Source organism: Chironomus tepperi, unplaced genomic scaffold, assembly GCF_022539635.2.
Source record: "Chironomus tepperi strain 1889 unplaced genomic scaffold, CSIRO-AGI_Ctep_v1 contig_456, whole genome shotgun sequence".
NCBI classification, from domain to species: Eukaryota; Metazoa; Arthropoda; class Insecta; order Diptera; family Chironomidae; genus Chironomus; species Chironomus tepperi.
In genome coordinates this window covers 627449-653396 of record NW_027226578.1, presented here as the reverse complement: position 1 = coordinate 653396, position 25948 = coordinate 627449, and the positions used below count along the sequence as shown (strand labels likewise).

The window sequence follows — 25948 nt, the reverse complement described above, 5'->3', positions numbered from 1 at the left end:
TAGAAGATTCTGGTGGAGATTTGAGGATTAAGGATGGAATTTTGAAGGAAAGGATGAACAAGGTAAAGGAAATTATGTCAAAATTGATACGAATACTTCATTTTAAGTACAGAGTTCAACCTTATTGTCATAAGTTTTTCATGGCAATCAAATGACGGCCACATAGCATCCAATTGGCAGAGCATTCAATTGGCAGCTAAACTATTATAAAACTAATCAAGAAAAGCTGTCTATAGAGATAGCATTGCATTTGGTATTGGTAATTGACAGACGGAAGATAGCAATAGAGCAGGCATTAGAAGTCGTCTAAGAGAGGCATGGATTACAATTGATATGTTCAATCAGCGAAGTAAGTCAGTAAGAACTGATTTCAAAAGATATATTAGAACGAGGGCCGATTCTTCATTTTGGTTTTAGTATCTAGTTAAGGTTGGCGACTTGGTAGGCCAACGCACCCTATGATAACCAGAGGCTTGTTAGATTTCAGCCAATTGTGTCGCTTAGATTGACGTGATCCACTTCAAGAAGACGTGTCTGATGCAAGGCGATATTTAACTATGTAGGTACAACAAGAGCTCTATAGATAGCGCGTTCATCACCTTTAGGAGACCGTCAGATGCTTCAGTATCCTCTAATCAACACCCAAAAATTTCACACGCATCACTCTACAGATGTTTGACAAATTTCTCTTCCTGTCACATTTAAAAGTTGATCTCATGCTCATGATTTTGCGACACAATACTACAAATTTTTTTTGAAAAATAGCTCCCAAATGGCACTACTTCTCTCAATAGTATCATGCTAGATTTTTCGTACTCACGTCATCAGATTGATTCACTTGTTTGATAAATTTTTATAATTTATTTAATTGTTGCTTATCAGGCTTGTAAATTTTGATTTATACACAATATCGTGTTGATAATTATTATTTTATGGGAGTCATAAGCTTGAAAGCAGGCTTGACGGATTTTGCATTAAAACTATTTGACGCATCACTTTTATCTATCAGTCTCTATTCAGTCAAGTTTGGATTAAGTTGCATGCTGTGTGATTTATATTACAATTCCATAGTCTCTGAATTTAACGTCTGTCCGCAAAACCTGAAGACAAATATAAAAAAGATTTAAATTGTCGCTGATTTGATTTAACTGTATTTGTGATATATTCTACATATTAGAGAAGAAGCTGCCCCGACTATGAATTTTTATTTTCTTTCATCTTCAGTCTGACAAAATCTCTCGTGTGTTCCGTACGCTTTCAAGCTGAAATTTAAAAAAAAAATTCAGAATCATCTTCATTTTATGATCGTTAAGAAGCTATAATAAGTCGTGGAATATTCATGAAAAAGTGATTATCTAAAGAACTTCTTTTTACTTCCACCGCAGCACACAAAGTTTTCCAATTTCTGACGAAAAAAAGAAAGTTTCTTGCATCATAGCAAGCAGTTCCTTTACATAATAATTGTGAAAAGTTGCAACGATAAAGTGAAAATCTCTTTTTGTGCCTTTAAAGAAGGAAAAAGTTCTTCTAAAAAAATAAGAGAAAAAAAGCTAATTAAAGTGCAGTAAAATAAAGAGCGAAAAAATGTCCACAGCACAAGTTTCAGAGGGGGTAAGTAAAGCGACGTCAAACTTTTCTAGCTGATAAAGACTCTCGATTGAAAAATGTCAAGGTGACGATCATTTTTGTAGACAGAATGGGTGTGTTTGTAAGGGTTATCATGGGTTATCAACAATTAATGGAGGATTGAATGACAAAGCAATTCATAGGCAAAATAGTTAGAACTAAAATCAAATTGCTGTTGTGAAGCATTTTGCTATGATGCTCGAAATAAATGATAATCTGAACCAAGGACACTATATGGATTTTGGAATTTTTTGACGAAAAAATTAACGAATTGAAGAACCAAAAAGAGTAAGTGCTGACCCCCAAGTTACTCTCTGATTACGGTCTTGGTATACGCCCTTGGGAACAGATGAGTATATGACAAAGGGGCTTGAAAACTATTTTATAGAAAGAAAACATTTGGAAGAAATTTAGGCTTCTGTCTCATGAAACTCAAGCAAAATGAAGAATCTGGTCAAAATAAGGAGAAAGGGGTGTGACACTTCATCTAGAGCAGTATTGTCCAAACTGTATACCGCCAAATTTTTCGTAAAGGGTCTAAAGCAGTTGTGGGCAACTTTTTTGTGCCACGACTCAAATATACGTATATATACGTATACTGACAAATCAAAAAATATACGTTATTTATTTTATTAAAAATGATCTTAACTGCTCAAATTAAAATGGTTTTTACATTGTTTTCTCATCTAGTAGCATTTAAAAGTTCTTAAGTTATGAATTATGCTAAAAATTAAAGGAAAGTTGTAAATTTGAAGACCGTTACAAAAATTTTACTTACTAATAATATTTTATATGGAATACAACATTGTAACAGTTTAACCAATGTTACTCCGGCTTTTGATATGTAACGGAGAAAAATCTGTATACGTATACATATACGTATATATACATAAACGTATATTTGTATACTATCTCATCTGACTCTGTTGCTGGTCGGATAGGATCTGAACACCTTAACTTACTTACTAATCCATGCTCCGATGTGGAGCCTAGGTTTCTAAAAACACCTTCCATCTGACTCTGTTGCTGGTCTTATCTGAACACCTTAACAGTTCTAATCCCTTCTTCCAACAAAGGAATTTCGGCTTCTTTAAAATTGAAAATTTTTCAAACTATCAAGATCCATCTCTAAAATTCAAAAACAGATAGTAACACAACATTGATACAGCTTGACAATAAATTTACAAAATGAAATGTTTGCTGATATAATTTTAAACTAGATGTAGACACAAAAAAAATTCAAATGTGTTAATATTTTATAGTCTATTTATTATGTTTAGTAGTTAGACCATGACATTGACATAAGATTTGTGTGAATATATGTTTATAAGATTCATTTTAAGAATAGGATTTTAAGATCGGCAGAGGGTTTGAATCTCAATTTCTCTCTTTGAGCTATCAGCCTAGACTTGACAAGACTACTTACTTGCTTACTTCGTTGGCCGTACAGATCAAGTGTGATCCATGGCCTCCCTCAGTTGGCTCCTGAAGCTGGCTTTATCGCTGGCTACCGCTTGCCAATTACCAATTCCAATTGTGACACTATCGACAGCTTCTTTCCATGTGTTCTTTGACCTATCGTGCGATATCTTGCCATCTAAAAAGTATACCTTTAACAATGGATCATCCACAGGTGTTCTGATAACATGCCCAGCCCATCTAAGTCTGTTCACTTTAATGCGCATTCACCGTTTTTGAGGGCCTGACAAGACTACATGACTCCTTAAAAAACAATTCAAAAACTTTCAAAAGATCCAATTGTGCTTCCGCATTTAAATCAAAATCATCATCCCTTGCAACTTAAAATTTGCATTCCTTCTCATTCTCAAAACAGTTCTTGTCATTCGTCACAATGGCGCTTTATTTTTTCTATATTCACATTACTTACAATGTCAAAATCTATTTCAATTCCCTTTCAACTAATAGTTTATTACGTATAGAATAAAAATAGAAAGAAAAGTACAAATTAAATTGCAAAATTTACTATCACTAACGCCAGCCACATTCACTGACAATGAAAAAAATAATAATGCTATGTATTTGTAGAAATGAATTGAAAATTTGTTATTTACTTCAAAACTTGCACTTACTTTATGACATTACTGATCAGATCTTAATTTATAAAGATAAATTTGTTCAATGTTCAATGACATGGCATGCTGAATTGAATTTTAAATTAATTTTTAGAGAAATGTGCAGTTAGATATGCGTATATAAATTGCCTCTAGTAATGCTGAGAATTGAATGTGATTTATGAAGTATGAGGTAGAAAATTAATTGAATAATTGCAGTGTGTGACGGAATTTTTTTGTTGATTTTTTACTTCCGATAACCCCACATTATGTCAATTTACTAGATTCAGCTGTGTTTGGGTGGATATTCAATGGAAATTGACTTGATCTATATGAAAAGTCCATTTTTGGGGACTTATTTACTTAGTTTCTTGGCTGTGATGGACATGGGTCCCCATTGGTCCCACCCTATGCCTCATAAGTCCACCCACGTGCCAATCGGAGAGTATGTCTAAAGCCGGATCTATTAGATCTGTCAATTCGTTCCTAATTGTCCATTTTTGTGCATTATTAGTCAAAATGTTCAAATAAGTATCTCCAAATATCCACAAAATCAGCATCAAAACCAGAATATTCTAATTCTCACAAGCACCAACTATCCAACCTAAATCTTTCAGCCCACCAAATGTGTTTACAACTCAAAACAATCCATTGTCGAAAATCTAAAGTGCTAAAAAGTCTTTGTATGTCAATATTGATGCACATGTTCCCGAGGTGCTAATAAAGTACTCTCATTTCTTTTTCTCGTGCCACTCAATGTTTACTACAAGCTCATCATTGACAATCATTGAATGAATGTAAATTATAAGGTTTTATGTAACAAAACTGGAGCAATTGATGATTAGCTTAAATGATATGATGAAAAGTTTTTGACCTTCTTAAAGGAAGATTCATTCACGCAGGCAGGATTGATGATTGAATATTGACTGTAGATTAAGACATTTTATTATAGATGCTTACAGACTAGCGAAGGAGGGTGTAGTCAGGGGGCATTACGAGGGATTTGCCAATGGTAACCACCATGTCATACGTGGTATGCCACCATGTCATATGTGGTATGCCACCATGTCATATGTGGTATGCCACCATGTCATATGTGGTATGCCACCATGTCATATGTGGTATGCCACCATGTCATATGCGGTATGCCACCATGTCATATGCGGTATGCCACCATGTCAAATGTGATATGCCACCATCGATGAGATACTGTCAGCCTCCTGACTATACCTCTGTCCCACACGTGTTTATTTGTGAAAATCCCGATAAAAAAGTCCAATGTAGAAAGAAAAAGAGTTTGTTTTTCTCGGTTATTTTTAGATAGAAAAGGTCGATACATAACAACATGACCATGTTTATGCGATGGATGGAATTTCAATGAATTTTATTGGCCGATCTCATCTGTTTCTAAAAATATTTACACTTTTTACTATTGTTGCTTAATCACGTGTAGGCATGATTCTATTGTGTACATTCCATGATGCAATAAAGTTACACAAAAAAGGGCTTAAATTGCTAGTCGATTGCACAATGTCTATGAAAATTGCATATGATGTATGAAAAAGATCTGGCATTGACTTGTCATGTGTGTGAAAAAATATTCGCCAGAATGCCTTCATTCCAATACAGTTTGATGACTCAAATATAGAGCATACAGTCAAAAAGAAAATGATTTTTCAAAAAATATTAATCCGCGACTGTTGCTAGGGAAATTTTGTCTCAATTCAATTCTATTTCACAAATATTTGTCATATCCGATTGTCTAAAATTGAGAACAATGACCAAAAATTTGTGTCCCCGTCATACACTAATTTAGTTTACAGACAATTACTCCCTATTATTCAGTAAATTCCCGAAACAAGAGCTTAATATGATAAAACAAAAGATGATTGTGCCCACTTACGGCATTAATATAAAGTCAGAGATGTAGCCTTCATATGATAAACGCACAATGACGAGATTGATGTGTGTAAATATGCCGTCAGTGCAGCCACACAAATTTATGTGACGAGAAATTGTCAAGTTGATGGAAATTTTTAGTGTGATTTATTTTCTATGCATGACTATGTAAATGGCATGTAGGTTATCAAAATAAAATAACAAGTCCTGCTGAGATCGAGTAATTTTCATCATGTTTACAAATATAGATTGAAGTAACTGGTGTGGAAAGATTTCAATTAGATTTTGTTTTAGTTTCCATACCTTTACTGACTTATTTTGCTGGGTGAACAGATCAATTCTGATGCTTGACTTCTCATAGATGTCGCCTGAAGCTGGCTTTCATATATCCCATGTCCTATGTTAAGTTCAACATATTCTCTATCGACAGAATCCTTCCAAGAGTTCTTAGTTCGCCCACGTTCTCTCTTGTCATCCATACCTGATCAGTATAGGAGCTTCATGCACACGTTTTACCCAATCAGCAGGTATTATTGCAGCCCCACATCTCCCATTCCTTGTATTAGCTGGTGTTGGATACAATAACTATGCAAATCTGATCTTGCATGTTGGTACATCCATAAATGCTTCCTTATCGGCAATGAAACGGCAATACTAAGTAACAGCCAACCTCAGTACCATTACGGCAACATGTCAATATGTGCCGATTGACAATGGTGCTTTGTAGTCACTGCCTTGTCTTTGCTAATACAGCACCATGTCATTCCCCCCAGAAATCAAGTTGCAGCACCTAGCCACCCATGGATTTCTAGAAGTTCAATTCCATTAATCTCAAATTCAATACCTTTTAGCATGTATGGCGATAACAGCACGGATACATCCCATTAAAGCTCAATCAATAGACAGCAATATACATTTACAATGGCACTAAAACTTTATGTACAATTTAATTGACGATCTATCGCTAGTTTATTGATTGCAATAAAAGAAATATACACTTGTAGTCATAATCGTACAGCAAAATTTTTGCACAAATAATCAACAGTCTGGACGTTTTGTCTTTAAAATGCTCACAAAGTCATGTTTTGGCTATAAAGTATTCAAAACTTTCCACACACTATTTGTAAATACACAAAGCTGATCTTGTTGATGGGGTTTGTTTATTTAGAAATTCTCAAGTTCCAAAAAAATTTTTGAGTCATCAAGCACTTGCTTGTTTATGAAGTTCACCGATTGGCTAAATAATTTGTTGACAAAAGTGCTGAAAATATTTACAAAAAAGTTATTTTGTTATTTTGTACAGGATCAATTATCACATTTTGAGGTATTTTGTCATAATTAATTGAAAAGCAAGTGTGGGCTTGCGATGTCTCGCCATACTGTTGTCGATAAAGATAAAAGCTGTGTAATTAGCACTTTATAAAGAAAGAAGGTTTAAGTGTGCTTTGTGTAATGATCCTTAATAACCCCTGGTAACTCAGTGGTAGGGACATGCAACTGGAAATTGAAAGGCTTGGGTTCGAGTCCCATTCGGGCTATATTGTGCGGGGAAGAATTTTTATTCGAGTCTGTAAGGTTCAATTTGAGTCGAACTTTACACTAACAGTACTTCGCATTCGGTAGGGCAACTCTACCCGATTGCAGTTTCGCCATAAAAACACCAAAATGCGTCTAACGATTCCATTGACCGACTGCACTATTCAATCATGTACTGTTCGGATAGCGCATCAAAATATCATTTATTATATGCCGCTCGATGAGTCTAGAGTCTATAATCAAGAGACATGAACATTGAAGCAGCTCAAGATATTGCGGTTTCTATTCCAATATTGGGAATCCACACATGAAACTTGCCTCACTTGAACCACATCAACTGATAGAGTACATCACACTTTGCGGGAAAATCCCAAAGTATTAACATCCATTGCACATTTAATACATTTTAATATCCATTGCAGCAAAAAAATTTTGCTAAATTAAAAAAGTTGTTACTTCACTTGAGCTACATCCAGTTCTGTGGGAAAATCCATAATTTACAGACAAATGTAATCTACCCATTTCCATTTCTATGTCCATACAGAAGTACTATCAATATTAAACTATAAATATCAACAACACACTCCCCCATCCTGTATACACATTTTGGATCAATATTAATTAATATTTTATTGATAATCGATCATAATCTATAAAATGCACTTTAATCATCCGTTTACGACGACTTGTTTATATACTCATTTGTTTACTAACTAGAATGGTATCGTCAATAGCTGGATATGACGTTTAGTTTTGTTGTTTGTAAACGCAGAGAACATACAGAGTCTAATTAGTTGTCAATTACATCAATTGAATGCTCGCAGTGTTTTAATTTTGATTATGAAAAATAATATATAGTTGTGCCCTTGATAATGAATACTAAGGCGTCAATCAGCTGTTGATAAGTATGGAGGCTGTTTAGTCTTCTGATTATTTACTTCCCAAACAGTAATTTCGTGATGATTTCTTGGAACTTAGTATTTTAACTTCGCAATTAAAAAAAACTGAACTTTGTAAATTGTTATTATTTTTGTGCACTAGGAATGACTTCATGCAGCCGTGCAAAAAGCAAAACTTATCGCAGTTCTAATTATATTGTAATACAAAACTTTAGTAAATCCATTTTAAGAATCATATCACATCAGTCTTTATGCCATTTATTTATGAAAAGCGTGCCAAATTTGGAATTATGACAATGGAAGTTCCACTCACATTACAATTGGAATCATCCAGTATATTCATGCGTGCTCATTCAATTAAGCCAAACCCGAAAATTGAGACATCAAATATTAATTTAATTGACTTGTATGCCGCAATGGAATCAATTTAAGATGATATTGTGATGATGATGACAATTGACCCCATCACTCACCCCTCATCGTCTATCAAAATTAATTCGATTTATATGATTTTGTGTCAAAAAAGAAATCAAAATAAATTCATTTATTGTTGCCTCTGGTCATTAACATTTTGACTTGGATAATGCTTTTTTATTAGTTTTATATACAGTTTGTCAGCATATTTGATTTTCAAACAGCACTATCTGATTTCATTGTCATATGTTGATTCTCGGAAGACTTAGTTCTATACTGTATGGAGAAAGAAACAAACTAAAAAGGTTGACATTGCAAGTCAATGTAATAATAATTTCTAATAAATTCACGTAAAATGCTTAATAGCTAGTTTTTCAATAATTTTTGAAGGTATCAACTTACAGATAGTAACAAAATTTTAAGTCATCCATAAAAATTTACAAGTTTTAGTGATGTCATTTTATAATTATATAACGGTATGGTTTGATTTAAGTTTTTAACGCAATGTGTGAGCAAATGCACGTGCTACATTGATAGAAACAATATGCTTGGTGGAACACTAACAAGAAATTAGTGTTTTGTTGGTATTAGGGGTCATTCACACATTACGTTCATCAGAAATGGCAAAAATTAGTAAAAATATTTATTACGCAGTTTTGGTTGGAGCAGAGTGGGATTTTGGGCATCGAGTCATATATAGTCGAGTTTGTCTGTGTGGGATGAAGTCTTTTGAGGTCAATCTCGAGCAGACAGCTTGTAAGTCGACTGCAAGAGTATTATCAGTAACGCTACACTCAGTAGCCTACTAGGTACCTCACTACTAGTAACCTCTCTCAGATAGCGCCTAAAGTTGGTTCTATCGCAGACTTCCGTCTGCAAATTTCAAATACCAAGCGCAATACTGTCTCCATTGACAGCTTCTTTCCAAGAGTTGTTTGGTCATCCTAAGGATACTACCACACGAACTAAAACCAGCTATCACAGTGCCGAATGTCTCTCTGTCTATACTTTATGCTTGTCGGAAGCATCAAGTCACTAAGATTCCAACTCTGCAATCCAAACCACAAAACAAGAGACAACAATTCAAGGACATCTACTTTAAAATGTTAAGCGGTTCTTAATTCAAAATTCTACTTCTTTGTCAAGCGATACCGAAAGCCTGTACTCCAACCTGAACATTTAAAATTCTAAGATTATCTAAAAATAAGTCGTTAAGGCCAAAGATATATGTGACGGCTGCAAAAACAAAAAAACATTCGTACAAATCAATACTTGATATAGAAACTGTATTGCAGTCTTTAATAAAATATTGAATAAATTATAATACAGCTGAGAATATTATGCAAAATACTTTATAGTTTTAAGTCACATGTCTTTTCGCTTTTTTATACTGACAATGAATGGTTATATTATAATTTATTTATACTTCGTCAGTTTGTCTCACGAGTTTATATTGCTTTTGTGTATGTGATGAGATATTTAAAGAATCGCGAAGAATTTTCTTGTTTGAGAATTTTTTTGTTTTGTATATTTGAAGATGATTAAAAAGTTGTGAATATTGGCTCATGCTTTAGATTGTAGTATAGGAAGTGATTTTTTAGGGGTGGTCTTTAACTTGTTAGAGCTTGATAGATCTAAATAATATGGTAGTGGTGGACAACCTTTTATTTTTCGAGTCACACCTTTGTGGTAAGGCTTGACGGAAACTACAAACGTTATAGAGTTCATAGTGGATAGGTTGCCTATCACTGGAATATGATAATGATACCAGTGGCACATTGTAATTCACCATTTTTGCGGATTCCAAGCAGGGACAGTCAGTCAAAAGCTACTTGATTCACCCCAATAATGTAAGAATGTCAGCTTAAAGTGCCAACAGAGAATTTGTACAAACTAGGTAGCAATGCCAGCAACAGAGCCAAATGGAAAGGTTTTTGTTGTAGTCTAAGCTCCACATAGGATCATAACCCATCCCTCATCGTCCTCCTCTTCCCTAAGAATGAACTTAATTAGTGACCGACTACTTTAACATGAATTAAAGAGGAATCTGAACAAAATCGACCTAAAATCCAAGTCGACATTCAGTTCTTATTCGGTTATTTCCAGTACATCCCCAAACAATCCCAAATAAATTCACAAATTATCTCAATAAGAAGATGATTAATTACAATACGACTCAAAATATAATAAAACGTCAATCATTTGACGCACATACAACGTAAGTAACGATCCTATTTACAATCTATCCGACACATCATAATTTATTCGAGAAGATTTTAGACTTATTATTTTTAAAAAGTATATTTTCGTACCCTATTCTTCCTCATTAAACCTTACTATGACTAAATAGAAGTCATTCAACCCCTTACTTTGTATATCTATAGATTTACAAACTAGAAACGTGATTGCAAACTTTCATTGACAGACATGGAACAAATTATGAATAATTGCGTTAAGTAACCCCGTACTCAATGGAACTGATGTAACTTTTTAAAATCCATAAATAGCTGGTTTTATTGGATTTCTGAGAAATATAGTAAATGCCGCAGTAGCAACAATGTTTTGAATTGCAATTAACATCTAATTTCCTACAATAATTAGCTGAATTCTTGTCATAGATTCCAAAAATGCTGAACTTTGATAGCAATGTTCTACGTTGCAGGACGTAAAGCAGAGCAGAACAAAAACACAAAGGAAAATAAAAAAAACTTATTAATAAGCAATTTTCCTCATACTTTTTCCGCGAATGTAATGCCACACGACTGTCACTTTTACTGACTGTTGTTGTTGTTGTTGTTTCTATCCGATAACAATATGCTTAATATTTTCTTACAATTATAAATTAAATATGAGAAAAAAATAGACTTCAACTTCTCAGGTGTTCGAGGCACGAGATAGCGGTGATTATGATCGAATGCAATACCAGATATTGTTTGCTGTGTAGATGTATCTTATTGGGAGTTGATTGTTAGTGACGTCTTGTATCTTTTGAGATTGAAACCCATAGTACCACTAGGGCAATTTGGCGTCTTACTGCTGATACGGTGCCATAACAGTGCCATAGCAAACATACTGATCTGTTCGGGAAATCTACAGAATGTAGTGATCTGGTAGATTTCATTTTTCGTCGTAAAAATGGAACATAAACAGTCGTCACGGTGTCGTCGGGGCACCTCCGTATCTTGATATTATCATGACATACAAACCCATCCACCCCGCTCCTCCTGAACACCCCACTGATGGTGCTTCAGTACTACGTTGACTTGCTCAGGTCTGGACTCGAAATATTGAAAATCTATGTATATTGGAGTCGGAGTCCAAGTGCTGTTCCGGACTACACTTTTCTGTGGAGTTCAAACGACGGAATTCAAGTGAAGGCTTGTACCCATTGAATTTACATGAAAGTACATAGTGTCTTCCCCTGGATGTCCATAAAAGTTGTTCCAAATAACCAAAAACTTCCTCATTCGACGTAACTTCCAAACAATCCCAATTACACACAATAATAATTTATGTATCCAAATGTTTCGGAAGGAAAGCAATCATAAAGCATAATAAAAGAAGGCCAAGACTTGCCACACTCAATACACACAAACATATAACAACAAAATCAGTTTTTATACTGTACATCGTAACAATGACGTCATACTATAAGATTTTTAGAGGTGTGTCGGTCTAGACTGCTGAATGAAGTGAAATTTACACAGAGCCTCACATAAAGCTGTGTGTGTGTGAGTATGTATACTCACGACCGAATGATGATGATTCTCTTCGACTAAAGGAGAATTGATATGATGACATGAAATGAAAGTTTAATGAAATGTCTAATTGGAGTTACGAATTAGACATAGTCAGACTTAAATAGTAACTAAAAATCAGGCACAAATTATGAATGAAAATATTATTTGTATTACAAACTTTCGCTGTCTTATTTTGTCCTTAATTTGCCCTTGAATGAAATTCCCCTCGATTTTCTTCTCTGCTTCGATTTTTCCGCGAGAGAGCGGCTTGGTAGTATTGGAGTATATACGTCAGTGACGTCATCAAGTCATTATTTATGGAATTTTAAAAATCTCAAAAATCTTGAAAATTGTCAAAAAATGATGAATTTTGAAAATTAGACATAAGTATGACGCACGTGATGGAACTACAGTATGACCCCAAGAGAGCACTGCCACACGCATACAGTCATAATATTATCTTATATTTACACAATTTCTCACACACACTATCCTATATCGAATGTATTTCAACTATAGAATTTTTATTTTTGGATTTAGTAAAGTTTTAATCGTTTTGTAAGACGGTTCCTTATAGTCTCAAAAACATACAGAAAAAAAAATTTAAAAATTTATTTTAACCAAAACTTAAAAGTTAGTTATTTTTATTTTTCAATTTTAAATCAAACGCATAAAAAAAAGACCTTTTTACATAATCTACCACGTACTTAATAAATTGTGTGAAGGCAGTCATTTTAAGTTATTTGGAAATATTCAACATTTCATGATAGGAAATCGATTTTTTTTTTGACTGTTACTGCTAAACGTTGACAAGGACGGTCATTGCTATAAAAGTGAATTTAGAAAGTATAAATAAATTTTTTTTGGTGCGTTGGTGTCTCAAAAAAGCCAAAAGGAATCAAGTGACGTAATAACAGTGCAATAGAAAGTGAAAAAAAAGTCTCTCCCTTGCACGTGCTGATAAATAAGAATATCTTTTGAGTATAGAGTCATTAAAAGTCGCAAGTTTTGCGCAACTTCCCACCGAATATACAATTTTGTGTTGTTGTTGTCATAAAAGTTAGTCAAAATTCTCACCTTAAGTTATCTCCTGATGGATTTGATAAAGAATGTTAAGGATCTGATAATAGGCGAGCGGAGTAACACAGATCAAGTAAGTATACGCGCAAATATTAATTCCAGAAAATTCTCAAAAAACTGGATTACTGATACTGGATATGTGAACCATAATCTCATTAATATTCTATGACTCTAGTTTCTATGACTCTATTTATAAATTTTCATTTGACTGTGTTGTTTTTTTATAGTCGAATAATTATTACAAAGTGACTTTTTAATGTTATTGCTGGAGATATGGGGAGCAATTAGAACAAGTCTCTTGGCAGTACAATGTGGTGAAATGCAATTTTCTCTTTAAAAATGGGTAGAAAGTTGACTACATGAAGCCGTCAAGGTAACTTTGGGGTTAAGACTGTGACGCAGCGGTGCCCTAGCTGCCCTTTAATGTGTTTATCGGGATCTTAACAGTGTAATACTTGTGAATGGTTTGAAATGTCTATCATGAATAGCCAAGCTTAGGTAGAAGTCTGATAAGACTAGTGTCATTGACATCTAACTAGAGTTTGTTCTAAAGTGCAGGTCTGCAGTCATGGTGAACTCTCAGGTGAAGGAAATGAATTCTTGGGCTGTATTTAATTGGATGTCGAAGGTTCAAATCCCAAAAATTCATATTAGCTTTTGAATTAGGATTCGAACTCATGTTCCAAAATCAATGTTATTGTTCCTGTTCCTAAGAGCTTTCAAGTGTGAAGCATAGATGTAACCTAAAGGCTCTATATAACCTTCCATACAGACCTGTCAATGGTTCCCCATAGCCCAAACTTGCAATCAGAATGCTATTATGGTACAGAAAGACCACTACGGTACCTAAAAGCGGTCTCTATGCCTGTTAGGGTAGATTTGACCTAAATCCTCTACATAACCTTCAATCCAATTCCTTCTGACTCAAAATCCATTCCATTATTTCCTAATTCCAACATAAAATTTCTATTGCAAGTTGATCTTTACGCTCAAGTTCGTCACGACACAAAAACAAATGCCTCAAATTTCGCAGATTTTAATGTTTATATTCCGATTAAAAAAAAGAGTTCCAATGGTGCTGATTGCAAATATATACAAGCCAAAAGACATGTGTGATACAAATGAATTACGGACTGACTGATGTAAAACCAGTTTGCCGACATTTCATATTAATTGGTACAATCGAGCTTCCAATTACAGCTTGAAATTGAAAGTTTAATCACCGATATATACCTGAATATTACGTCAGAAACAGAAAAGTCGTCCAAGAAGAAGAAGTGAAAAAAATTCTGTGTTTGTTCCTTTTGAATGTCATGCAAGTATGAATCGATCGATGCCTTTTTTCCATTTTCATTTTAGGGCAATGTTGTAGACTGCCGTATGTGTTAGTAGCACGTACACAAATACACAGTTTTTTTTGGACATCCACAATGAAGAGAAAATTATCTTCTTCTTATGCCTGCTTTTCACATGAAAAATTGTGGAGAATCGCGTGGAAATTTCCTTCCTAAAACGGGAAACGCACAACTACATATACATGCTTGTCGTCGGTCGCATTCAGATTGTGTTTTTGGCAAATTTACTGCAGAGGGCATATCTATGACACGTGTACGATATTTGCTGAGAATTTTTATTTTGCGTGTGACGAGTTCAATTGCCTCCTTTTCTGTTCAGCTTCAAGACCACAAGCTATACATGATTTGTTATTTGGCAAGACGCTTATAGATGAACATTTATGCAAATTTAATTTTTGTGTCATTCCTCAATGTGTTTATGTGTAGATAAGGCAGCGGTAGACAACCTGTGTGCTGCGGCACACTAATTTGATGCTGAAATTATTGGAAATGTCATGAACTGCATGCCTTTTGCGGTTTCAATCTAGGTGTACCAACAAGGTATGCCATAGCACACAGATTGCCCATCACTGGACATAGAGAAATGAACTTATTCATATGAAGATTCAGCATGCAAATATATAATGTGCGACTCAAAAGTTTATAACTGTATGTATGTGTAAATATGACAGTCGTGCCTAAGAAAATAAGCCAATCAAAGTGAAGTTTGATTCGACGTAGTGAAAAAAGAGGCACGACTGGCAATGACAAGAATAAAAGAGATTAAAAATTCAAGAAGAATCTCGTCCGGCTGATGAAAAATATTAAAAATAATTATTTTTGTTCATTCTGTGTGCTTTAAAAATTTATTTTTTGCTTCTACGTCAAATGCCCTTGTATGAATGACCTCCAATGAGAAGGAAAAGTCACGATTTTTTTTTTTTCTTTTTTTTTTGCATTAAAATACTTAGTTCTCGATTACTTCCAAAGTAAAAGCTCTGTTTTGGTCGGTATATTGAGCTCAAGTCGACCAAATCTAGTCAAATGCAATGGCTATGTCTATAGCTGTTATAATGAAATTTGTTGTTTTTGCGTAATACGTAAAAACCAACTGAGGAAACAACTAAAAATTTGTGTTTTATAATGCTAATAGTAATACATAGTAAGACTATGTCTGTACCGTAATGGCTCTTTCTCATTTGTAGCTTAATTTTGAAGTAAATGGTGCTTATTGATTCATTTTGATCCAAGTAGTGATTGAAGAGTTTGTGTTTTTTGGCAGTTCTCTGCATATAATCAGTTATATTCATGATATTTCCAGTTACCCATCACTTATCTGATCGAATTACTAGCTTACCGATAGGTCTTGAAGCTTAAAACTGTTGCTTAAAACTCTTAAAGATGATTAATTAAAATTTTGAAACTAAAATTTCAAAAAATAAAAAGCAGTTAAAATTTTGAATTTCAAATAGCCGTTAAATTGTAAATTTCATAGTAAGTTGCAAAAATGCGCATTAACTGCTCAATGACTAGCAGCAGACTTTATCTAATGTAAATTTATCGCACAAATATAAATAGACTTAAGACCATTAAGAGAAAAACAAGTTTGTGTATCTTTTTTCCTGAGAATTTCGCGTGGATGATCATTTGATATTGACGTAGCGCATGTGATTGAGGATAGAAAGAAAATGGGTCAAAAATCATACGTCAATGATGAAAAGAAGTCATTTGGCCGGACACACCTCGTGTTTTTGTATTTGAGACAAAACAAAATATTTAAGAAATGATAATAAGTAGAACAAGTGTCTGTTGATGTCTTATCACTTTAAACTTGTGGACCATATGTCTAAATAAAATATAAACAGTAAATAAAATACAGACAGCCTTACAGACGATGCCGTGCAATTTTATAGGGAAAACAATTTCATTCATAAATGATTCCTTTTCTTCGAAATTTCTTTGAGGCTTGCGCATTAAAAAAAAATTAAATTTCATGTCTGTGCATTTACTTTACAGCTATACTTGCGAAATTCATCACGTCATTCATTAAAAAAAAATAATAATCTCTCTACACAGTCATTGTAAAGCTTCACTAGTTTCCATTTTATCTCGTAGCAAAAATTAGTTTGGCCTTCATTTGTGCCTCACATGTAGCACATCACTTGTATGTCTTAAATTAAAGAGAGAGAAAAACTAGTTACAAAGAGAATCTGGATTAAATATAATCATTATTTACTATGCCTTATCATGTGGCAACAGTTGTAAACGGACATGCCCCCACAATAATAGAACTGTCATAGTCATGTGTATAACAAAAAAAAATCTGCGCATGTGGCTTGTTCCTCAAATTCTTTTGCTGATAATCAAGAAACAAATAATTTTTTTGTGTTGACGATTTTTCTAGGAAAAAAAAAGAACTTGTTGTCGTACAAAGTCCGATCGGCTTACTTACATGCATAAACTTAAATGTTTTCGATCATATTGCATTTTTATTTAATCGTAGTAACAAGCAATATTTTCTTTATTTTGGTATTTTTCATTAACCTTTGATCAATGAATAAAAACCTCAATATTTTGTGACGGGAATTGTATGCTTGTTATGTCCAGTTATGTTCAGTTTGATATGTTTGAGTCTATGACTGGATCGTGGACTATGCAGTTTTTTTTGAAGAAATCAGCCCTAAAACCTGGTAAAAAATTTAAATTTTTGAAAACCGTTAAAAATTTTGAATTTTTGAAAATCGTTAATTGACAAAAGCAATTTACATGACATTAATTCTTTAATTAACATCACTTATGAGCGACCCCCCAAGCATTCTTCATACCTGCTTAGTCTAGCGACAAACTTGTTTATAATACAAAATATTTTACGGCACCATAGAAAAAGTATCAATACTGCTAATATCAAGTACAAATAGTTTTATCATGTAAGATGTCAGTGACACCGGTATTAGACATCAATAAATTTTTTAAAAAGTTGTTGAGGATTTCCAATAATATTGAATAAATTTAATGATATAATTAAATGTTTAATGCAAATTGTGCTAATGGATAAAAAAGTTACAAAACGTGTAAATTGTTCGCAAGCCGACACAAGCCATATGATAAGCATATACGGCATAAGAGTGTGATTTGACGCAAATTCTGTTTTTATCGTTTGTCTGTGATATGTTTGATTAAGATAAGGGGTGAGTCATTTATGACCGAGTGAGGTAACTGGAGCATTGTGCTGCAATTTTTGAGTACAAGATGCTCAGTGCGAATCGCAATGCCGACAATCCCAAAATTAGCCTTGAATACAATTCCCAAGACTGATTTTCACCAGTAGAAATGATTTGTATTACAAATGACAGCCTTATCAGCCATAATATCACTTGACATATCTCAAGATCAATTTCATCATGTCTAATGAACGTCTTTAGCTCAGCGCTAATTTCTCACAGCGAGAAAATCACAAAAAAATATTACGTGCGAACGAATAATTCCACTTAATTTTTATGGCTAAATGTAGATTAATCTTTCCTTTCTATCGCATACAATCAATGAAATGTGACGTCAAGATGAAAAACACGAGACATTATTAACACGCAAAATTTTTAAAATTCATCACAAACAACTACTGATGTTTTTCATCTTCTCTCAAGCATGTGACTTGTGGCTACACAAATTAATTATCATCATCTGGCTTAGTATGCATAAGAATAATATCAACAAGAGTTTTTAGGACGGAAAATTTGATTTTTGACCGGAATTTTTTGTAACGGTTAAAATTTGAATTTTAAACGGTCAAAAATTATTTGAATTTTCAAGGCTGAACTGATTATTGATTGATGCTCAGCCGTAAAATAACAAAATTAAAGATTTCTCCTTAAATATAGAGAATCTGATGATAAAGATCAATTTATCTTACTCTAATATTAAGAATACATTGAATTAAATTATAAACAGGCATGATTTCATAACAAAAACCACAAAAATCCGCAATGTTTACTTTCTTTTGTTCTTGTGATTTGGCGGAAAAATCTTTGTGGAAATTTCTGTCATAAGTTTTTAATTATTTTAACTATCTAAACTAGCTTTTAAGTGATCATAATAGTGTAGAATCTGATTAGGTTATTAAGCTTTACTATAAGAATAATAATATATGTTGTTAAAATACAGTTTTACGTCATAAAACAAACATTTTCTTAATTGTACGAAAATAGCACGAGAATTAAGTCATTTACCCTAAAAAGAAAATTTTGATTTTTTTTTCGTGAAAAACATATTGGAATTAACGCAGAGAAAAGAATATATAATATTCAGTTTTAACAGAAAAATCGGACTGATCGGCAGCAAAATAAAAGTGTTCGTAATTTTCATAAAAAAATAAATAATTAAGAAGAAAGCAAATTGTTTAGATGTCGCAACTAACTAGTGATCTTTCATCGACTGCACAGGTGACATTAATGCATTTAGTTATTAGTCAAGTGATTGATCGATTTAGAATCAATTCTAAAAATACCCAAAAAGAAAAACTAAAGTAAAGTAATTAAATTGTGTCTCAAAAATAAGCTTTTTGGCAAACGTGAATCATCGCACAGATTGATGATTTTAAGGCACAAATGTTACTCTTCAAAGAATCTGTCTAATATGAGATTGTGAATAGCATCTTGTACATTTTGAGAGCAAAATAACAAATTTTGAGTCATCGACCTTATTTATGACATTCCTTTAATTATTTTTAGATCCGCGAAGCATGTCAGGAATTGATTCTGGATGACAAGAAGATAAATGAGATCATGGCCAGATTCCTGAAAGAGATCCAGCTCGGTCTCAAGAAGGAAACACACGCTAAAGCTGACATCAAATGTTTTGTCACATACGTGCAAGATCTGCCAAATGGAAAAGGTATATCCAATAAACATTCATGACTGTAAACATGTTTACCAACTTATTTACTTCTATTCCTATAGAGCGCGGTAAATTCCTTGCTTTAGATTTAGGAGGAACTAACTTCCGCGTCCTTCTCATTCACCTCAAGGGCGACGGTGATTTTGAAATGCAGTCAAAGATTTATGCAATCCCACAAAGTATTATGCTTGGTTCAGGTACACAACTCTTTGATCACATTGCTGAGTGTTTGGCCAATTTCATCAAGGTAATTATTGCTAATTTAATTCAATGTCGAGAGGAAGTAAATCAATTCAATGACATTATTTTTAGGAACACAAACTTCAAAATGAGCGACTGCCATTAGGTTTCACCTTTTCTTTCCCACTGAAACAATTAGGCTTAACAAAGGGATTTTTAATAAGATGGACTAAAGGTTTTAACTGCGAAGGTGTTGTTGATCATGATGTTGTTGAGTTATTGGAGGAAGCGCTCAAAAGACGAGGAGTGAGTATTGATTTGTGGACTTTCTTATTATTTTTTTTGGGATTCTTAATTCATTTTTTGTTCCATAATTTGCTAATAACTTTTTTGATTGTAGAGGTTTTGTTTGTATCTGCGTACTTTAAAGCTTATTTTTTGTGGGGTTGTTCTTATTATTTTAACCATTTTGTGTTCATTTTCGGCATTTGGGGATCAAAATTACTCTAAATTTCATTTTTCTCAAATTGGACGTTTTTAGCGTATTTTTTGAATTTGAAATTGTCTGTGATAAATTTTAAATCCTAAAAATACGTTAAATTTTGCGACTCCAATTTGAGTTTGATTCTGTAACTATTGGCTTTCACTAACATCTCTTCCCATTTAAACTGTCAATTTTTGTACCATTTTTGCGCTTTTTGCTATTATCATAACATCAAATCATGTGTGTGACGTACAAAAATCAGGACATAGAAATAGCGGTAATGGCAGTGCTAAATGATTCAACGGGAACTCTCATGTCCTGTGCGCACAAAAATCTTAATTGCAAAATTGGTGTTATTATTGGTAAGCTAAAAATCATAAAAGGAACTTGCTATTAGATAAAAATTCAGTCAATTCATTTTCTACTAACTTACTGTCTTATGTCGTCATATTCTTTGTATTTTGTAATTTTTTCTACTAATTGGAATGCACAAATATTATTCTAAGAATAGTCAGTGAACTTTAAATTATTAAAATCAGCAAATTCTTTCACGAAATTCAATTATTTTCATTATGGATCAATGTTTTGTTTAGAAAATAACATCACAATGTTGCATGCTCAATGTTTTTGACCGCTTGAATGTTTTACATAACACATAACATTACAGAAAAACATTAACATTTTATTTTTGTTTGAAAATCACTAACAGCATTGAAAAATTTTAAGCGCATTTTCCACAAATTCAAATTTTTTTTCGGCCGTTAATTTTCAAAAATAATTTAGCCGTTAAATTTTTGATTTCATTCAACTTGAACTTTGTGGGCAATGCGCAATTATACACCTTAATATAAGTTAATTTACTTTTATTTATGATTTTTATTTCTCTATTTCCTTCTCTTTTCACATACACAATTCAATTATAATTTACACTTCATCACTTTACACATAAAATTACGTCACAACAACTGAACTCTTGCATCTTGACAAAATTTTTATTAATTATCGTAATATTAATTGAATGAAACTCAACGATAAATGAATTATCAACATAAAAAAAGGATGTACAAATTCAAATTTGTGCAGTATTGAATGACACAACAGGAACACTGATGTCTTGTGGTTGGAAGAATCATGATTGTAGAATTGGAGTTATTGTCGGTAATGAAATATCTTTTATATCCTCCTTGATATTATTAAATATAGTAGAAAATTGATAAAATTAGCATGACTTGAAAATTAATTGACTGAGACATTTTGTAAAGAATTTACAATGTTTTCAACAGATTCTAATGCTATAATTACAATTTCTTTAGGTACTGGAAGTAATGCTTGTTATGTAGAACGCGTTGAGAATGCAGAAATGTACGATGGTCCAGATAATGGCAAAACACATGTCTTGATTAATACAGAGTGGGGTGCTTTTGGTGATAATGGTGCACTTGATTTCATCCGAACAGAATATGATCGTGAAATGGACGAGTTTAGCATAAATAAGGGCAAACAAACGTGAGTATCCTCAATAAGTGTTTAACGGATTTTTGAATTTTGAATTTAAACTCAAATTTGAATTTGAGAAAACCGTTAAAATTTAAATCCTAGAAAAACGTTATAAGTAACGAAATGAATTTCCCATTTTAGTGTAGAGAAGATGATATCAGGAATGTACATGGGTGAATTAGTGAGACTTGCACTTGTGAAATTTACAAAAGCTGGACTGTTATTCGGAGGTCAAGGATCAGATTTGCTCTTTAAGCGATATCAATTCTTCACAAAATACGTTTCTGAAATCGAGGGTGATAGACCAGGATCATATTTCAATTGTTATGATGTACTTGAGGAAATTGGAATCTTCCACGCCACAGACGAAGATTGTGCAAATGTTAGGTTTATCTGTGAGTGCATTTCAAGTCGAGCTGCTCATTTATCTTCTGCTGGTATTGCTACACTAATTAACAAAATGGACGAGCCAAGTGTAACAGTAAGATTGACTGGAACTCAATTATTAAATATTTTTTGACTAATTTGTCCTTTAATTCTGTTCAGGTTGGTGTTGATGGTTCAGTATATCGCTTCCACCCTAGATTCCACGACTTAATGATGGAAAAAATCCGTACACTCGTACACGATCACATTTCATTCGATATTATGCTGTCAGAGGACGGTTCAGGTCGCGGAGCTGCACTTGTTGCCGCCGTAGCATCACGAGATGCACAATAAATAAGTTTAAATCAATTTCAATTCAATGTTAATCGTGCAAAACAAACAAACAAAAAAAAATGATGCAATGGGATGTAAACAGGAACTGAACGCGGGACATTCTCAATATTTTATCAACCGGAGAGAGAAGTCACACAAAAAAAAATAGTTTTTTTAATTGTTAAGAAGTGTTTTAGTTTTGTAAAGCCAGAATACACGGTTTGTACATGAATATCGTCCGTCATTGACACAGTTCCTTGACATAATTCCGCTGTGTTCTGTATCTAGTTTAAAGTTATAAGCGAAAAAGGCTTTATTTTTTTTGGAAGGAAATCAAGGGAGCTGTAATAATTGATAGGCCGAGCAATAGATCATGTGCTGCTCGGAAAGCCATTCGCTAAATTTGCCTAAAATGAAAAAAAAAATTATTTATTTCTCTGTGCTTTTTTCGTACATAGAACATACCTTCAATTAGACAACAATAAGAATATCAATAATATAAATAATAATTATAATTAGATAATCTCTCATTTCCTGGCAAACAAGCAATATCAATATCGGCTCATTGCCAACTAGAAAAAAAGAAAAATTCATCGTATATGGCAGGATTAGAAAGGAAAACAAATCAGATTCTTTTTTTATTATTTTGTATATGTATAATTTCAATTCTAAGACGTTAATTAAGGTTTAGTTGCTAGGAAAGTGAAATACTTCTATTTTTAATCTGTTGTTCTCATATTGATTGTGTGCTGTTTTTGTTTCAAAAATGTTGCCATTCTGGTCGTGTTTTAGTTCTCGTTACCTTTTAATTCATGATTTTTAGTTTGTGAACTGCTTAATGGACCTTTTCAATTAACTGAGAACTTTTTTTTCACATTTATGGACATTCTTAATGCCTGCAAAACAAAATACAGTTTTAATTGAATTGATGCCATTTTGCCGTCAGACTTTAAAAACCTTTTTTATGTACAATATTATGTTATTATTATATATATTTTAATTTTACTGTTCCTATATATAAAGCTCAATAGAAAGTTTTTGTTGAAAAATCCAACGAATTATTATTTATTTAACCTCCCCTATATGCTTGTTATCTCAGTCTCTTATCAAGGAACACTGAGTTAATATATCTGCAGTAAATGCCTGCAGACTCAACGAAAAGAGTATTTATGAGAATTGGAACTGAAATGGAAAAATTTGAACTTTTTGGGTGCTTTGTATAATTTACATTTTTGTCAATTTTGGGATATAAATGTGAATTGGAAGTGATTGTTGATGGATTTGAATGAATATCATTGAATCCAGCTCCAAAAGAGCATCTCGAAGTCGACTTGAGTCAACTTGACAAAACCCTAGTCGACTTAAGCTCCAATTCACCAGAATCAAATGAAACGAATCAAAAATACACAGCATAAAAGTGAGAAGAAGTGATAGTTAAGTTACTTAAAACTGAATTGAGAGAGATAAAGTTGCTAAAATTTCTTTAATTTGTAATTTATTGTAAAACCACAATCGTTTTATGTAAAAATGATTTAAAAAAGGATGTATACAGGCAAGATCCGAAAGGGATACAAAAAAATGTTGTTGCTCTCGTAGACTGGATCAATTATAATAATTTTAATGATTTTGTTGACTTTTTTTCCATCTTATTTTGTGCTAGCTTTGAATTGGAAAGATTAATTTTAGTTTAATGATCCACTGGAAGTTGTGGATGTCCATTTGGGAATGGCTGGTAATTGAAAGCTTGTAATTTAAGGTATGGATTATGGAAGTTTATCCAATGGACATCCACAATTTTCATATAATAAATTTGTACTATTTATTAAGTTTTAAGGTATTCACAAAAGAAACAATGAGAGACTTTTTGATGTTTTTGGAAGTAGAATAAAGTTGACTAATTTCTAATCAATCTCAAATTCTCATTCAATACTTAAAGTTCCTAGCAAAATTTGTTGTTACAGTTTGAATGCAGTCCATCCTCTAGTTCCATTAACATCATAAACCTTTCAGCATTCTTATTGATTATGTCCTCAATATTGATATCCATCCTGCAACAGAACTAAAACTTTACTTGACATATCGCGGAATTAGGGATGGATGTCAATTTTGAGGCATCAATCAAGCTGATTTATGATATTTACCATATAAAACGAATATAATTATTATTATTACTGTAGACTTCCTTATATGTAGTTAGTCATAATTTGATGCTAAATTTCTGTCTGTACATACATAATCCTGCATATGATGTATATTATTATTATTTTGGAATTCGCAGCTCATGTCTAGTTTTATAGTCATTTCTCTTCTGTTGATTGATATTGTTTTTGTGCATAGCAGCAACAAATATAATGAAGATAATAAGAAAGCCATAGAAATAATCCACACGTTGAGGTAGTCATGAAGAAAATTTAAATAAAAATAGATATAAACTTTTATTATTCACAGATAAAGATTTTTTACTATATAAAAAAATTGATGAAAACACAATAAATTAATGCATAATTCATCCCACACACAGTCACGTCGTTTGGTCTGAGGAGTTGGTTTATTGGACGACAATATAGTTAGGAAGATTGAAAGTTTCAGCTCATTTTTAATTGCAATTCTTGCGAACTGGATGTCTATTTTACTGTACCCACCTATGAAGCTATTGCTAATGATTGCTATCAACTGTATATTGAGGTTTGTAGGAAAGGAAATTGACGAGGTTTAACGAAATTAACTTTTTGAAATTCAAATGTCAAGAATACGTTAAATTTCTAAAGTTCATTACAATTCAAATCTTAAAAGTTCGTTAAATTTTAAATCTCAAAAATACGTTAAAAATTCAAATTTGTCTCAATCAATTCACATTCCATAATCCAACTCTGAACCAGACACAATGCAAACACAATAGGATTATCTCACGTATGAAATAATACCAAAACATCCTTTCATCTCCAATAAATGTGTGAAATTACATTTAATTGATGATTCATATGGACTTTCGCGAATATCTTAATTGGAGATGAATGGAATGCCCTCAAAAAGTGTTGTCTCCTTTTCTTTTTCTTTATTTTTTAAGGAAATTGCTTTGAGTATGAAAAATAAAAATATGAATATAATTTTTAATAAAAATACCTATACATAAATCTATGATAATTGACTTTTATGAGTTTAGAAAATTAATTAATTAATTTTTGAAGAAATTTAAAGTTTTTCTTCACATAACTGAAATAATTTCTGAGCCTGCATGTTGCTGCAAAATTGTGGCAATTTGTATCTCAGGAATAAATATTGATAATATAAATTATATTTTATATTTATTAAATTAAAAAATGCGTAAAATTAATGAAAAAAAAAAAAAAAATAATTAGATTCAAGATAAATAAAAGGACATGAAGAATTCATTATTGCATGTTAAAAAAAAGAAAAGTGAATCAAAGAAAAAATGTTTCAATAAAAATTATTTTAAAAGGAATTTTGGACTTTTTATGACTTTTTGAAGCTTTCAGACAGGAAATCAATTTTTTTCAGAATTTTTCAAACCGCCAGAAATAATGAAAATTGCAGAGTTTTTTGAATAAAAGCTTGTCAAAAATGTAAAAATGTT

At 32.6% G+C, this 25948-nt stretch overlaps 1 protein-coding gene across 3 annotated transcripts; it reads left to right on the top strand.

Annotated features, from left to right (window-relative positions):
* Positions 1 to 1216: 1216 nt before the first annotated feature.
* On the top strand, positions 1217 to 24262 carry LOC139098991 (hexokinase type 2-like). 3 transcript variants are annotated; one of them, XM_070651382.1, is made up of 8 exons: positions 1217 to 1611; positions 19328 to 19490; positions 19556 to 19740; positions 19806 to 19979; positions 21216 to 21315; positions 21471 to 21663; positions 21796 to 22135; positions 22201 to 24262. In XM_070651382.1, exons 1-8 carry the CDS (start codon positions 1585 to 1587, stop codon positions 22372 to 22374), a joined length of 1356 nt encoding a protein of 451 aa, XP_070507483.1. In that variant the 5' UTR covers positions 1217 to 1584; the 3' UTR covers positions 22375 to 24262. The 3 variants fall into 3 exon arrangements, with proteins under 3 accessions (XP_070507483.1, XP_070507481.1, XP_070507482.1); XM_070651380.1 differs by lacking the exon at positions 1217 to 1611 and adding an exon at positions 12878 to 13339; XM_070651381.1 differs by lacking the exon at positions 1217 to 1611 and adding an exon at positions 18883 to 19039.
* Positions 24263 to 25948: the final 1686 nt, after the last annotated feature.